This window comes from Eriocheir sinensis, chromosome 5 (genome assembly GCF_024679095.1).
Source record: "Eriocheir sinensis breed Jianghai 21 chromosome 5, ASM2467909v1, whole genome shotgun sequence".
Classification (NCBI taxonomy): Eukaryota; Metazoa; Arthropoda; class Malacostraca; order Decapoda; family Varunidae; genus Eriocheir; species Eriocheir sinensis.
In genome coordinates this window covers 7,173,793-7,186,727 of record NC_066513.1, presented here as the reverse complement: position 1 = coordinate 7,186,727, position 12,935 = coordinate 7,173,793, and the positions used below count along the sequence as shown (strand labels likewise).

Genomic DNA, 12,935 nt, shown 5'->3' with positions numbered 1-12,935 from the left:
ATTTTATAGATTTATAAATGGAAAAATTAAATCAAGAGAAACAATTGAAAGACTGACTGAAGAGAATGTAGAGATTGAGGATCCCAAAGGCATGGCAGAATTATTTAACAAAAAATTCCAGCAAGAGTTTACCAAAGAATCATTATTTAATGAACCACAAGAAAACAACTTAGATGTATATATGGAAGAGGTCAAAATAGATAAAGAGGAGATAAAAAAACTATTGGGGGAATTGGAAGAAGGGAAGGCCGTGGGACCGGATGGAGTTTCAGGTTTTATGCTTAAAGAATGCAGAAATGAGCTAGTTGGCCCGATATATGACATCATTAGGTGCTCAATTAAAACTGGCACAGTGCCTAGGGAGTGGAAGAGGGCAGAAGTGGTACCTATATACAAAAGTGGAAAAAAGGAAGAACCCCTAAATTACAGACTGGTGTCTCTGACCAGTGTAGTATGCAAAATATGTGAGAAATTAATAAAAGAACAATGGATGAGATTTCTAGAAGAACATAATTTAATCACAAACAATCAATATGGGTTTAGGAAAGGCCGCTCATGTGTGACAAACTTGCTGAGCTTTTACTCAAGAGTGACGGACAAATTACAGGAAAGAGACGGATGGGTGGATTGCACTTACCTAGACTTAATGAAGGCATTTGACAAAGTTCCACATTCAAGACTGCTGTGGAAACTAGAAAATAAAGGAGGATTGAGAGGGAAAATGAAGTACTGGATGGAAAGCTACTTAAGAGGAAGAGAGATGAGAACCGTGGTTAAGGACACTAGATCGGAATGGAGAGCGGTGGAAAGTGGAGTGCCCCAGGGGTCGGTTTTAGCACCAGTACTCTTCCTAGTCTGTATTAATGATATGCCAGAAGGAATAAACAGCTACATGAGCCTGTTCGCAGATGATGCTAAACTGCAAAGACATATAAGAAACAGTGAAGACTGCAAGGAGCTGCAAGAAGACCTAAACAAGATTTGGAAATGGAGTCAGAAATGGGAGATGAAATTCAACGTGAGGAAATGTCATGTTATGGAAATGGGAAAAAGTGTAGAAAGACCAAAATGGACATATAAAATGGGAGATGGTGAAATATTAAAGAAAGTAAATGGAGAGAGAGACCTGGGAGTAATAATGCAAGATTATATGCAACCAGGAAGTCATATAAATTGGATCTTCGGTGATACATATAACATGGTGAGAAATATAGGTATAGCATTCCACTACATGGACAAAGAAATGATGAAAAAATTAATAACTATGATCAGACCTAAACTAGAATACGCAGAAACAGTGTGGTCTCCACATATGAAGAAACACATAGTAAAACTAGAAAGAATACAGAGGATGGCAACAAAAATGGTTCCAGAACTGGAGGGACTGACATATGAAGAGAGACTAAAGGAAATGGACTTGCCAACACTAGAACAAAGAAGAGAAAGAGGAGACCTAATACAAATATATAGGCTATTGAGTAAAATGGAAGAAGTAGATAACAAGAAATTGCTACTAAGAGAGGAACCTTCCAGCAGGAATACTAGAGGACATAGTAAAAAGTTGAGGAAGGGAAGATGCTCAAGAGACATAAAGAAATATAGCTTCCCACAAAGAAATATAGAGGTTTGGAACAGATTAAGTGAAGAAATAGTATCGGCGAAGAGTGTGCAAAGTTTCAAGGAAAAGTTGGATAATTATAGATACGGAGACGGGACCACACGAGCGTAAGCCCAGGCCCTGTAAAATTACAACTAGGTAAAACTAGGTAAATACACACGCACTCACTCACTCACTCACTCACTCACTCGCTCGTTCGCATGCATGCACGCACGCACGCGCACACACACACACACACACACACAAAGAAATATAGAAATATAGAGGTTTGGAACAGACTAAGTGAGGATGTAGTATTGGTGAGGAGTGTGCAAAGCTTTAAGAAAAAGTTGGATAAATGTAGATACGGAGACGAGACCACACGAGCGTTAAGCCCAGGCCCTGTAAAACTACAACTAGGTAGATACAACTAGGTAAAAATCTGTCTAAAGACAGATCCTCTCTCTGTCCACACCACACTACATTCACACAACACACACACCTTTTCCCAAAATTCAAAATTCAAAATGGCATTCAATAACCATGCCTTGGATTCCCCACCTGGGGGGGGACCACAAATTCCCCCAGAGAGGACTCCCCTTCTGGCTGCAGACGTGAGAGGTGCCTTGATAACTCCTCAAGCCTTTTTCTTCTCAATTTCTGCAACATTCGCAGTCTTTGTTCTAATTTTCATTTTGTGGAACACCATCTCTCCTCTTCTAAACCTCACCTTCTCTTCCTCGCTGAAACACAGGTTTCTGAGGATACTGACAGCAATCTCTACTCTATTTCCTCCTACTATCTCTATCCTAAATTTTAATCCAAAGCTGGATGTTGCGCCTACGTGCGCAATGACATCACTTGCTCTCGTGCCCACGACCTTGAATCTTCAGAATTTTCCACCATCTGGCTAAGACTTCATTGTCATTCTGCTACTAAATACATCTGTGCTGTTTATCTCTCACCTAACTCTAACTATGTAAAATTCTTTGACTACTTTCTGCCCGGAATCGTGCCAGATCTATTCTCCAACTTAAAAAAACTCCTTCATTAATAGAAAATGCCAAAACCTTGCTTTTTCTAATTCTTCCCGTGACTTCTGGCATCTAGCCAAAAACATCTCCTCCAACTTCACTTCTTCATCTTTCCCCCCTCTCCTTAGTCCTGATGGCAACACCGCTGTCTCATCTATCTCTAAGGCTAAACTCTTCTCTCAGACTTTCTCTAAAAACTCCACTCTGGACGATTCTGGGCATATTCCTCCTACTCATCTCCCCTCTGACTCCTTTATGCCTGTTATTAAGATTCTTAAGAGTGATGTCTTCTATGCCCTCTCTGGCCTCAATCCTCAGAAGGCTTATGGACCTGATGGAGTGCCTCCTATTGTCCTTAAAAACTGTGCTTCCGTGCTGACACCCTGCCTGGTCAAACTCTTTTGCCTCTGCCTGTCAACATCTACCTTTCCTTCCTGCTGGAAGTATGCCTTCATACAGCCTGTGCCTAAGAAGGGTGACCGCTCCAATCCCTCAAACTACCGTCATATTGCTTTGCTTTCTTGTCTATCTAAAACTTTTGAATCTGTCCTTAACCGGAAGATTCAAAAGCACCTTTCCACTTCTGACCTTCTATCTGATCACCAGTATGGGTTCCGCAAGGGGCGTTCTACTGGTGATCTCCTTGCCTTCCCAACTGACTCCTGGTCATCCTCTCTTAGCCGTTTCGGTGAAACCTTTGCTATTGCGCTGGACATATCAAAAGCCTTTGATAGGGTCTGGCACAAATCTTTGCTTTCCAAACTACCCTCCTACAGTTTTTATCCTTCTCTCTGTACCTACATCTCCAGCTTCCTCTCTGACCGTTCTATTTCTGCTGTGGTAGACGGTCACTGTTCTCCCCCTAAACCTATTAATAGTGGTGTTCCACAGGGTTCTGTCCTATCTCCCACTCTGTTGTTCATTGATGATCTTCTTTCCAAAACAAACTGTCCTATCCATTCTTACGCTGATGACTCTACTCTGCATTATTCAACTTCTTTTAATAGAAGACCCACCCAACAGGAACTAAATGATTCCAGGCTGGAGGCGGCAGAACGCTTAGCCTCAGACCTTACTATTATTTCCGATTGGGGCAAGAAGAACTTGGTGTCCTTCAATGCCTCCAAAACACAGTTTCTCCACCTATCCTCTCGACACAATCTTCCAAACAACTATCCCCTATTCTTTGATAACACTCAGCTATCACCTTCTTCAACACTGAACATCCTCGGTCTATCCTTAACTCAAAATCTCAACTGGAAACTTCATATCTCTTCTCTTACTAAATCAGCTTCCTCGAAGCTGGGCGTTCTGTACCGTCTTTGCCAGTTCTCCCCCGCACAGTTGCTATCCATTTACAGGGGCCTTGTCCGCCCTCGTATGGAGTATGCATCTCATGTGTGGGGGGGGCTCCACTCACACAGCTCTCTTGGACAGAGTGGAGTCTAAGGCTCTTTGTCTCATCAGCTCTCCTCCTCTAACTAATAGTCTTCTACCTCTTAAATTTTTCCGCCATGTTGCCTCTCTTTCTACCTTCTATCGATATTTTCATGCTGACTGCTCCTCCGAACTTGCTAACTGCATGCCTCCCCCCCTCCCACGACCTTGCCACACACGACTTTCTACTCAAGCTCATCCCTTTACTGTCCAAATCCCTTATGCAAGAGTTAACCAGCATCTTCACTCTTTCATCCCTCACGCTGGTAAACTCTGGAACAATCTTCCTTCATCTGTATTTCCTCCTGCCTACGACTTGAACTCTTTCAAGAGGAGGGTTTCAGGACACCTCTCCTCCCGAAATTGACCTCTCTTTCGGCCACTCCTCTAGCTCTTTTTAGGAGCAGTGAGTAGCGGGCCTTTTTTTTTTTTAACATGTTACCTTTATTTTTATGCACTTGAACTGACTCCTGCTGTAAAAAAAAAAAAATAATAAATAAAAATAAAAAATAAAAAATACACACACATACACACACACATACACACACATACACATACACATACACACACAGAAGAAAAACGGAAATATGAAAAAGATATAATCGACAAATGCAAAGACCAACCTAAATTATTTTAGAGATGTGAACGGCAAATTAAAGATTAGAGAAACAATTGATAAACTGAAAATGGATGGAACTACATATGAAGACCCAGCAGAGATGGCAGAAGTGATGAACAATACCTTTCATAGAGTTTTCACAAAGGAAGACGAATTCGTACAACCATCGGGCCAGGAAGGAGGAAGTGTTATGCAGGAAATATGGTTAACGGTGCAGGAGGCCAAAGAAAGCTTGAACAAGCTGGATGTAAGAAAGGCGACAGGGCCGGATGGAGTATCAGGGTGGATCCTGAAAGAATGTAGTGAGCAACTTGCAGAGAAACTGCACTCCATAATGAGTGCCTCCCTGAGTGAAGGAAGGGTACCACAAGATTGGAAGAGAGCAAACATAGTACCAATATATAAAGGAGGAAAGAGAGAGGACCCATTAAATTACAGACTGGTATCACTCACTAGTGTGGTTGTGAAGATATGTGAGAGGCTAGTTAAAAACAGGTGGTCAGATTTTTTAGAAAGGGAGAGAATTATCTCGGATTGCCAGTTTGGATTCAGGAGAGGGAGATCTTGTGTCACCAACTTGTTGTGTTATTACTCAAGGGTGACAGATTTAATACAAGAGAGAGAAGGCTGGGGGGATGGAGTGTACCTGGATTTGAAAAAGGCATTCGACAAAGTACCGCACAGAAGACTAATTTGGAAAATGAAAAATAGGGGAGTGGGTGATGGACTGATTAAGTGGCTGGAGGACTTCCTTACTAACAGGGAAATGAGGACAATAATCATGGACAAGGTTTCCAACTGGTGCCCAGTGAGGAGTGGGGTGCCACAAGGTTTGGTGCTGGTGCCAATAATGTTTGCTGTTTATATAAATGATATGGTGGACGGAGTGACCAGCTATGTGAGTTTGTTTGCAGATGATGCAAAGCTATTGAGACGAGTCAATGATGTGAAAGACTGTGAGGCATTGCAGAGGGACCTGGACAAAATATGGGAGTGGAGTGGTACATGGCAGATGGAGTTCAACCTTGGGAAATGTAAAAAAATAGAGTTTGGTAGGAGTGGTAGAAGATGTGAATATGATTATAAGATGGGAGGTGAGATAATATGCAGAGGAGTGGAAGAAAAAGATTTGGGAGTGACTATCTCAGAGAAAATGTCACTGGACAAACACATCAACAGGATAACGGGACAAACTATGAATTCGCTGAGGAACATAAGGACGGCATTTGTGTATTTGGACAAAGAGATGATGAAGAAAATAATAGTTACAATGATAAGGCCAAGGTTGGAGTATGCAGCAGTGGTCTGGTCTCCTTACGAAAAGAAGAACATAAGAAAGCTGGAAAGAGTACAGAGAGTGGCAACTAAGATGGTACTGGAACGTAGGGATCGGACTTATGAGGGGAGACTCAATAGCATGGGGCTCACAACCCTGGAGAGAAGAAGAGAAAGAGGAGACATGATAGTGGTGTACAGGGTGGCGAGCGGGGTGGAGAATCTGGACAGAGAGGACCTGTGTGTGTGGAGCGAGAGAGAAACGAGAGGACATGGAAAGAAGTTGAGGGCGACCACGTGTAGGCAAGATGTGAAAAAGTTTAGCTTCCCAAACAGAAGCATTGAGCTATGGAATGGACTGGAGGGGGAGGTGGTTTGTGCAAGAAACATTCATGATGTTAAGGAAAAGTTGGATAAGAGAGGATATGGAGACGGGACAACGTGAGCGTAGCTCTTTTCCTGTATGTCACAAGTTGGTAAATACAACTAGGTAAATACACACACACACGGAAGGTGAAATGGAAAGGGTGTGGGGAGGGAGGGGCAGAAGTGAGAGTCAGGTCATGTCCTGACTGAAGCCCTGACCTGATTCTCTCAGGATCTCACCTGACTCCCTCAGGACCTGACATGACTCTCCCTCAGGACCTCACCTGACTCTCCCTCAGGACCTGACATGACTCTCCCCACTGTCTCTCCCTCCCCACACCTTCTTGTTTTCATCCTCTTTATCTCTCCCAGTTTCCTCCACTATTCCTTGTTCTCCCTTCTTACATCCTCTATCGGTATTTTTTTCATGACGCACTCTGTCCCTCTCCTCCCTTTCCCCTTCCGTATTTACCTAATTGTAATATAAAAGAAGTGAGCTACGCTCATATTGTCCTTTCTCTGAGTATTCTTCCGCCCCACTAAGCTAATTCCTGCGCGAAGTTCGTATTTACGAAGCAAATGTCGAAAGTCGAAACAAGAATTATAGAATCATTAAATTGGGACCACGTCGTAACAACGAATCGTCGTAGGAAGTGTTTATAAGAGTGTGGGAAAGGTCAACAGGAGTGTGGGAAAGGTTTTTAAGAGTGTGGGGAGGGTTTATAAAGCCTTAAAATATATATAAATAATAAAATATAATGTCGCTTCTTCGCGGATTTTTGCCTAACGCAGGGGGGTTCTGGAACCTAACTCCCGTGATAGACGAGGGATTACTGTACACCGAAAGTACTGTACAAATTTTTATTGATTTAAATAATTGATAGTGTGATGCAATAGAAAAGGAAAGTGTGAATAAGCAGAAGAGAGGAGGAGGACGTGTGAAGCGATAAAACCATATGTGGCAGCCATAGCACAGTTGAGTATGAAATGCAAAACACAACAAAGCCGTGGCGCACCATTCATCAGTGTACCGGGTACCTTGGCGGTGATGGTTAAAGCGGCTATTACACGTGAACAGTGTTGGTGGAGCAGGGTGCTGCCTGACATGACTCTGCTCGGCGACCGTGGGGTGGGCCTGGGTGGATTAGTCTGGAGGTATTTCTGCTGTGCAGTGGCCCATTCAGCTGATGTTTTCTGTGATACATGTTTGAAAGAACGGATATCCATGGATGACTAAAGTATTTCTTGTTATCAAATTTTTATTTCTTTTTGTAAAAATAACTACAGTACCCTCCTGAGTTTTGCGCTATCTGAGTTTCATGATCCTTGAGTTTTGCGCTCAATCCTAAATTCTTATCATCCCGACTTTCGCGCATTATTGCCCAGAGTTTTGACATGTACGGGTCACATCTACCCACTGTTGACGTCACGTGCGATTCCCCAAGGCAGTGTCACACTGGCCGTTTTCCTTCAACTGTTGGGGCTATTTCCAACTGTGGTCGCCTGTGTGCCCAACCGGGAGCTTGTTGTCGGTTGTCTGTACGGATGGAAAACGGTTTGGGGTATGAGCAACCGCACGGCTGTATGTAAACAAACAGATGACGGCGGTGGCTGAGGAGTGAGGAACAGTGGAAAATGGCCAACCAAGAAACTTGTAAAGTAGACTGGCAGAGCTGCTTTGTTTACTATGTAATCGATACAGGGCGACTGCTTTGTTTATGTTATGAATATGGACAACCGACCTTTTCCATGTGTGACGCACACCTGGAAAAGTTGGAGCTGCCAGTCACCCATATCACCAACGTGGTTGGAGGAAAAAGGCCCAGTGTGACACCAACAGCTTAAAGGCGCGGTCACACAAGCTAGTTTCTTGGGAATTTCCCACCGAAATTATCTCCTGACAATTTTCTGCCTCAAATTTATCCTCAAGTTTGGTCATGCAGAGGACTGTTGCATTCTGGGATATATCATTTGAAAAGCAAAACAATCCAGACATTGCAGAGTTTGTGTTGTGGTGTTTGCTGAAGAAAAAAAAAAAAAAATGAAAAGAAAGCATGTGTTGGTTCGTGAGTGGTTAGCTCAGAGACAAAGGGAGAGTGTGTTACAGCTTGCTACCATTAAATGCTACGAGAACGTACGTAAGAGCGAGGACCCAGACACGATGATGCAGTGGCTACGCTTGGACAAGACTCAAGTCCAAGACCTGCTCAATCTGATTACTCCAGGCTTATTTAGCTCCGTTGAACTCATTGTGGTACTGGAATAAACATGCGGATTGCTACTGAACTGATCGGCTGATACGCTTTTCTTCTTGTGACCACAATTTATTGACCTCACGAGAAAACAACTGACGTGCTGGTGACTGAGTTTCTGACTAGAAATTTGATGAGTTTCTCGTGAAATGCAGCCGACTTCGAATTTCTGTATAAAATTCTCAAGAAACTAGCGGTCTCGAATTGGACTTGTAGTTCGGCCCCTAAACCGACCTTTGTAGGGACCCGAAACTTCTTGGGTTTGACTTATAATATGGCCCTAAGCATGAAACTCGAGGATTGTGAAACTTGAATAGCGCGAAGCTCGGAAGGGTACTGTATTTTATAACCCATAAGTTACAGGTAACTTGATTTACGCGAGTTTGGTTTGCGCGTTTTTGAAATAAAGCGGGGTCCAAAATCCAAATAAATGTTTAATTTACACGTCTTTTTCACGTATACGCGATATTTTATGGAGTGGCCACCAGATGTCTTACGCAACTGGACTCACACGGCGCCGCGGCCACACAGCTGAGCTCAGTTCTTCCTGCGCGCCACTTGAACAACAATACAGTACCCATGCTGCCACGCTACTCAACAATAGGGGTGGGCAGGTATCGGTACCAGTACCGGTACTAACGGTACCAGGTATACGGTACGGTACCAGTACCAGACTGCTCGGTACCAGTACCAATACTGGCCAGTCATCATGGTGTCCCTCATTTCTTCCTCACAAAAGTGAGGCTGAGACTGAGTGAGTGCCTGAGTGGATATCTTGGTGATGTGGATATTCTCTCTCTCTCTCTCTGTCCACTCAATGAAGTGAATATTTATTTTTTGATAGAAACCTACCTCTTGTTTGATTTACTTTGTTTTTGATTTATGCGACCTCTTCAAGGATACAATACTCGTGTAAATCGAGTTACCTGTACCTCACTAAAATATGTTCTATTTTAATATGAAAGCTTATATTGTTGCTGAAGGAATCTAGCCTAGTTTTTTGTTTAAAGATTTTTTTATGTGAGTCCTTGAAAAAGCTAACTTGAGAGTAAATAGAAACCTGTCGATGGTGATTCTTGTTACCGATATCAATCTTCACCTACAGGTACGGATGAGGGGCACGTTCATGAGCGTTGGACAGTCCCTGTGGGTGCGTAGACAGTTGGAGTGGGAACGCAACCTAAAGGAGAAGATGATCCATTCAGTAATGCCACCCCAAGTAGCCGATTGGCTCATGAAGGAGACTCTTGCTGAGGATAGTGAAGATGGTGGCCAGGACAGAGAGGATGGAGCTATTTTGAAAACAGTAAGTCATGGCCAGCTCCCTGATTTGTGTGATGTGTCTCTATATGTCAGCCCAGGTCATTTACCCACATCTCTGATTGCTCCTCTCTCCTTTCTGTTCTGCCTCTTTATTATAATTATATATTCTTGTAAATCTTCATTGATCTTATTCATAGAAACCATTGTGTTTATAATTTCTTGGCGTATCCTGTCGCCTCTTACCTCTATGTCTGATCCTTTGATCTTCTTAAGTGTCAATATTCTCACAGTTTTCATCATCATGCTCTGTTTGTTTCTCTTGCCAGTATAGTTGTATTATTGATACCTATATTTGATATGAATGTTTGTACTAGTTAGGAATGTCTTTATCCATTTTCTGAGTTTTTATCCTTGCCTTAGTTTACTATGTTGCTTGGTGTCAATCTTATATAGAGAAACCATAATTAGTGCTTATAGTGTTTAAATGAATTGTTTCTAATAGAGATAGTATCTTTATTTAAATTATGTAAGAAATATTCATGCTACTAAAAATTATGTATTTTGATATTAACAAGATCAAGCTGAAACTTTTTTTTCATAAAGCAGCAAATCACAAATATCAACATTTCCAAAGAAATGGTATTCCTTAAGTCAGCAGTTGGTAGACTCTTTGCATGGACTCGTTTGCAGTTTTGTTTAATTTAAATGTCCTTGTTTCTTTTTGCCTCCAACCATGTCTGCAGCAAGTGTCTCCTCGCCGCCGCACTACTAGTGACATCACCTCCCTTTTCCGGCCTTTTAATATGAATGGCATGGACAACGTCAGCATCCTATTTGCTGATATTGTAGGCTTCACTCGTATGAGCTCCAATAAGGTTTGTCACTATTCTCTTTACTTATAGTTAAGTGTGTCAGGGTTACTTTTGCAGTTTCCCTTGTTTGTTTTTACTTCAATCAGCTTTACTATTTCTGTTTCAACCTTTCTCTATTATACAGTACCCTCTCGAGTTTCGTGCTTGCTTCATTCCAAAGGTATGGCGCTAAACTCGAGGATCGCGAAACTCGAGGTATTGAAATCCATGTAAAAGCGCTTATTGGTTCCGACCCGTGGAAAATAATGACTTTGTCCGACTTTACTCCCTTAATTGTTATCACAATTTTTTCGACTTTACTCCCTTGTTTTCTCAAAATATGTACCTTGTTAATAGGCAGAAAATTGGAAATAAGATCAGATTGTTTTGAAGCCCCAGTTGAAGGCGGCTGCCTTACAACTGACTGGCAGTTCTGAATACACGCTTGTGATCCACGTGGTGTCATCTGACAAAGTAAGGGCGGTCGCTCGCGGTCACCACCCGTGGGACAGTTGGACAAACCTATATTTTTCTGGTAGTTTTCTGTGTGTTAAGGCCCCCATCCACGATGTGATCTGGTCGGACAGATCTGGCTGGATGCGATCAGATTGGATCGTGGATGGCCTGATTTTGGTCTGTCCGGAGGTCTGACGGCAGGTCGGATGGCGACCTAGCAGTGTTTGGTTTTCAGATCGTCCGACCCGGTCTGATCAGACCAGATCGCACCGTTAGTGTGGTGATCGTAAGATTAGGCGTCAGTTGCGTCCGCGACACGGCTGAAGGAAGATGAATACATCATCCGCAGACAAGCAATTTTGGGCCAATTTTATAGATTTATATAGATTTATATAGAGTTTGTGGAGAGATGGCCACTGAAAACTTGAGATCTTCGTAAGATCTTCCTGTTGCAAGACAGCGTAGTGTTGCGGTGAGTCTTTCATGCGCTGTTATTGCTTGGCGCATATTTGTGTCTCTTTATGTAAGGGGTTACAAGTGACAGCAGCTCAAGGTATGTGTCGTGATCCATTCTTAAATAGTTGAACCAGTCATCAGATTCAAGTCTTAGTTCCTCTAAAAGTGATACATGGGAAAACTTTTGTCTCTTTAATAACCAGTTTTACTCCATTTGTTATGTTTCCTCTTTTTGGTGTCCGTTAAAACCACAGCGGCGGTTCCCAGTAGTAGTAGTTCCTGCGCCATCACTCCAACCGCACCACACAACTATCTGTTACCAACTAACCTGATCGTGAGGTGCGGTCGGATCGTTAGTGGGCATGGAATCCATCCGACCAGATCTGTCAGACCAGATCTGTCCGACCAGATCGCATCGTGGATGGGGGCCTTTATGAAATAATCTGCTAACTTTCTGTTAAAAATCATGAAATCACTAATATCATGATTGACTTTTCAATGCCTATTGAACGTAAAGCACTGCCGCCGCTGCAAAATAGCTCGCAGAGAGGTTCAACTTGGTTACTGTTTCCATATTTCCCTCACCGCTCACAAAGATCACAAGCGGACAGACTAGAACAAAACCAGGCAAATTAATACTTTTAGTGCTGTGTATTCCCACAGCACGCATGCATGGACAGCAGAATGACTAATATCATCGTGGAGATATTTCTCGCACCACTGGCCAGTGTAGTGGACCTTCTTCTTCTTCTTTTGACCTGTAATGCTTTGTATTGCTTCTTAGGTCCTCCTACTCCACACTTTTATACTTCACAACATGCACTTAAGGCTGCTTTCACAGTTTTTTTGGGGGGGGTATTTCGTGGGGATATACCCCAAGGGAGGAAGGCGGTGCATGCCGCACAACCAATCAGACAGCGGGTAGAGAGATGCCCAATTCCTTCAAGGAGGAGACCTAACAATGGGGCTGAGGGTGTCGGAAAGAGCCCACCTTTCCACTCCCATGGCACCAGATAGGTCTTGAACCCAGAGCTGGGCACTTCCGATCATCCGATCTTCCGATCTGATCGGAACAGCAATTGGCGATTGGAATGCAAAGATTGGATCATCTTTGTAAAAGGTAATCGGACTGTGGAAATCGGAACTTCACAAACTAACTTCTGATCACCGATCACAAAAACGAAAGTGGTCAGCGTTGTCATGGCAACAAGTGACTGCGGACTTCTTACAATTATTTTTATACACGTTGCTAAATAGTTACTTCAATAAGTGTCTTTATTTATAAAATTAAGCGGTAATTATTGATCGTTAATCTATTTAATCCTGGTA

At 42.8% G+C, this 12,935-nt stretch overlaps 1 protein-coding gene across 10 annotated transcripts in view; it reads left to right on the top strand.

The window, feature by feature from the left end:
- The window catches only part of LOC126983793 (adenylate cyclase type 9-like), a 418,782-nt gene that overhangs the window by 145,504 nt on the left and 260,343 nt on the right, over positions 1-12,935 (top strand). For all 10 annotated transcript variants that reach the window (XM_050836968.1, XM_050836942.1, XM_050836960.1 and 7 more), the window contains 2 exons: positions 9,686-9,886; positions 10,587-10,718. In XM_050836968.1, coding sequence (XP_050692925.1) covers positions 9,686-9,886; positions 10,587-10,718 — 333 coding nt within the window. The remainder of the gene's footprint in view (positions 1-9,685; positions 9,887-10,586; positions 10,719-12,935) is intronic.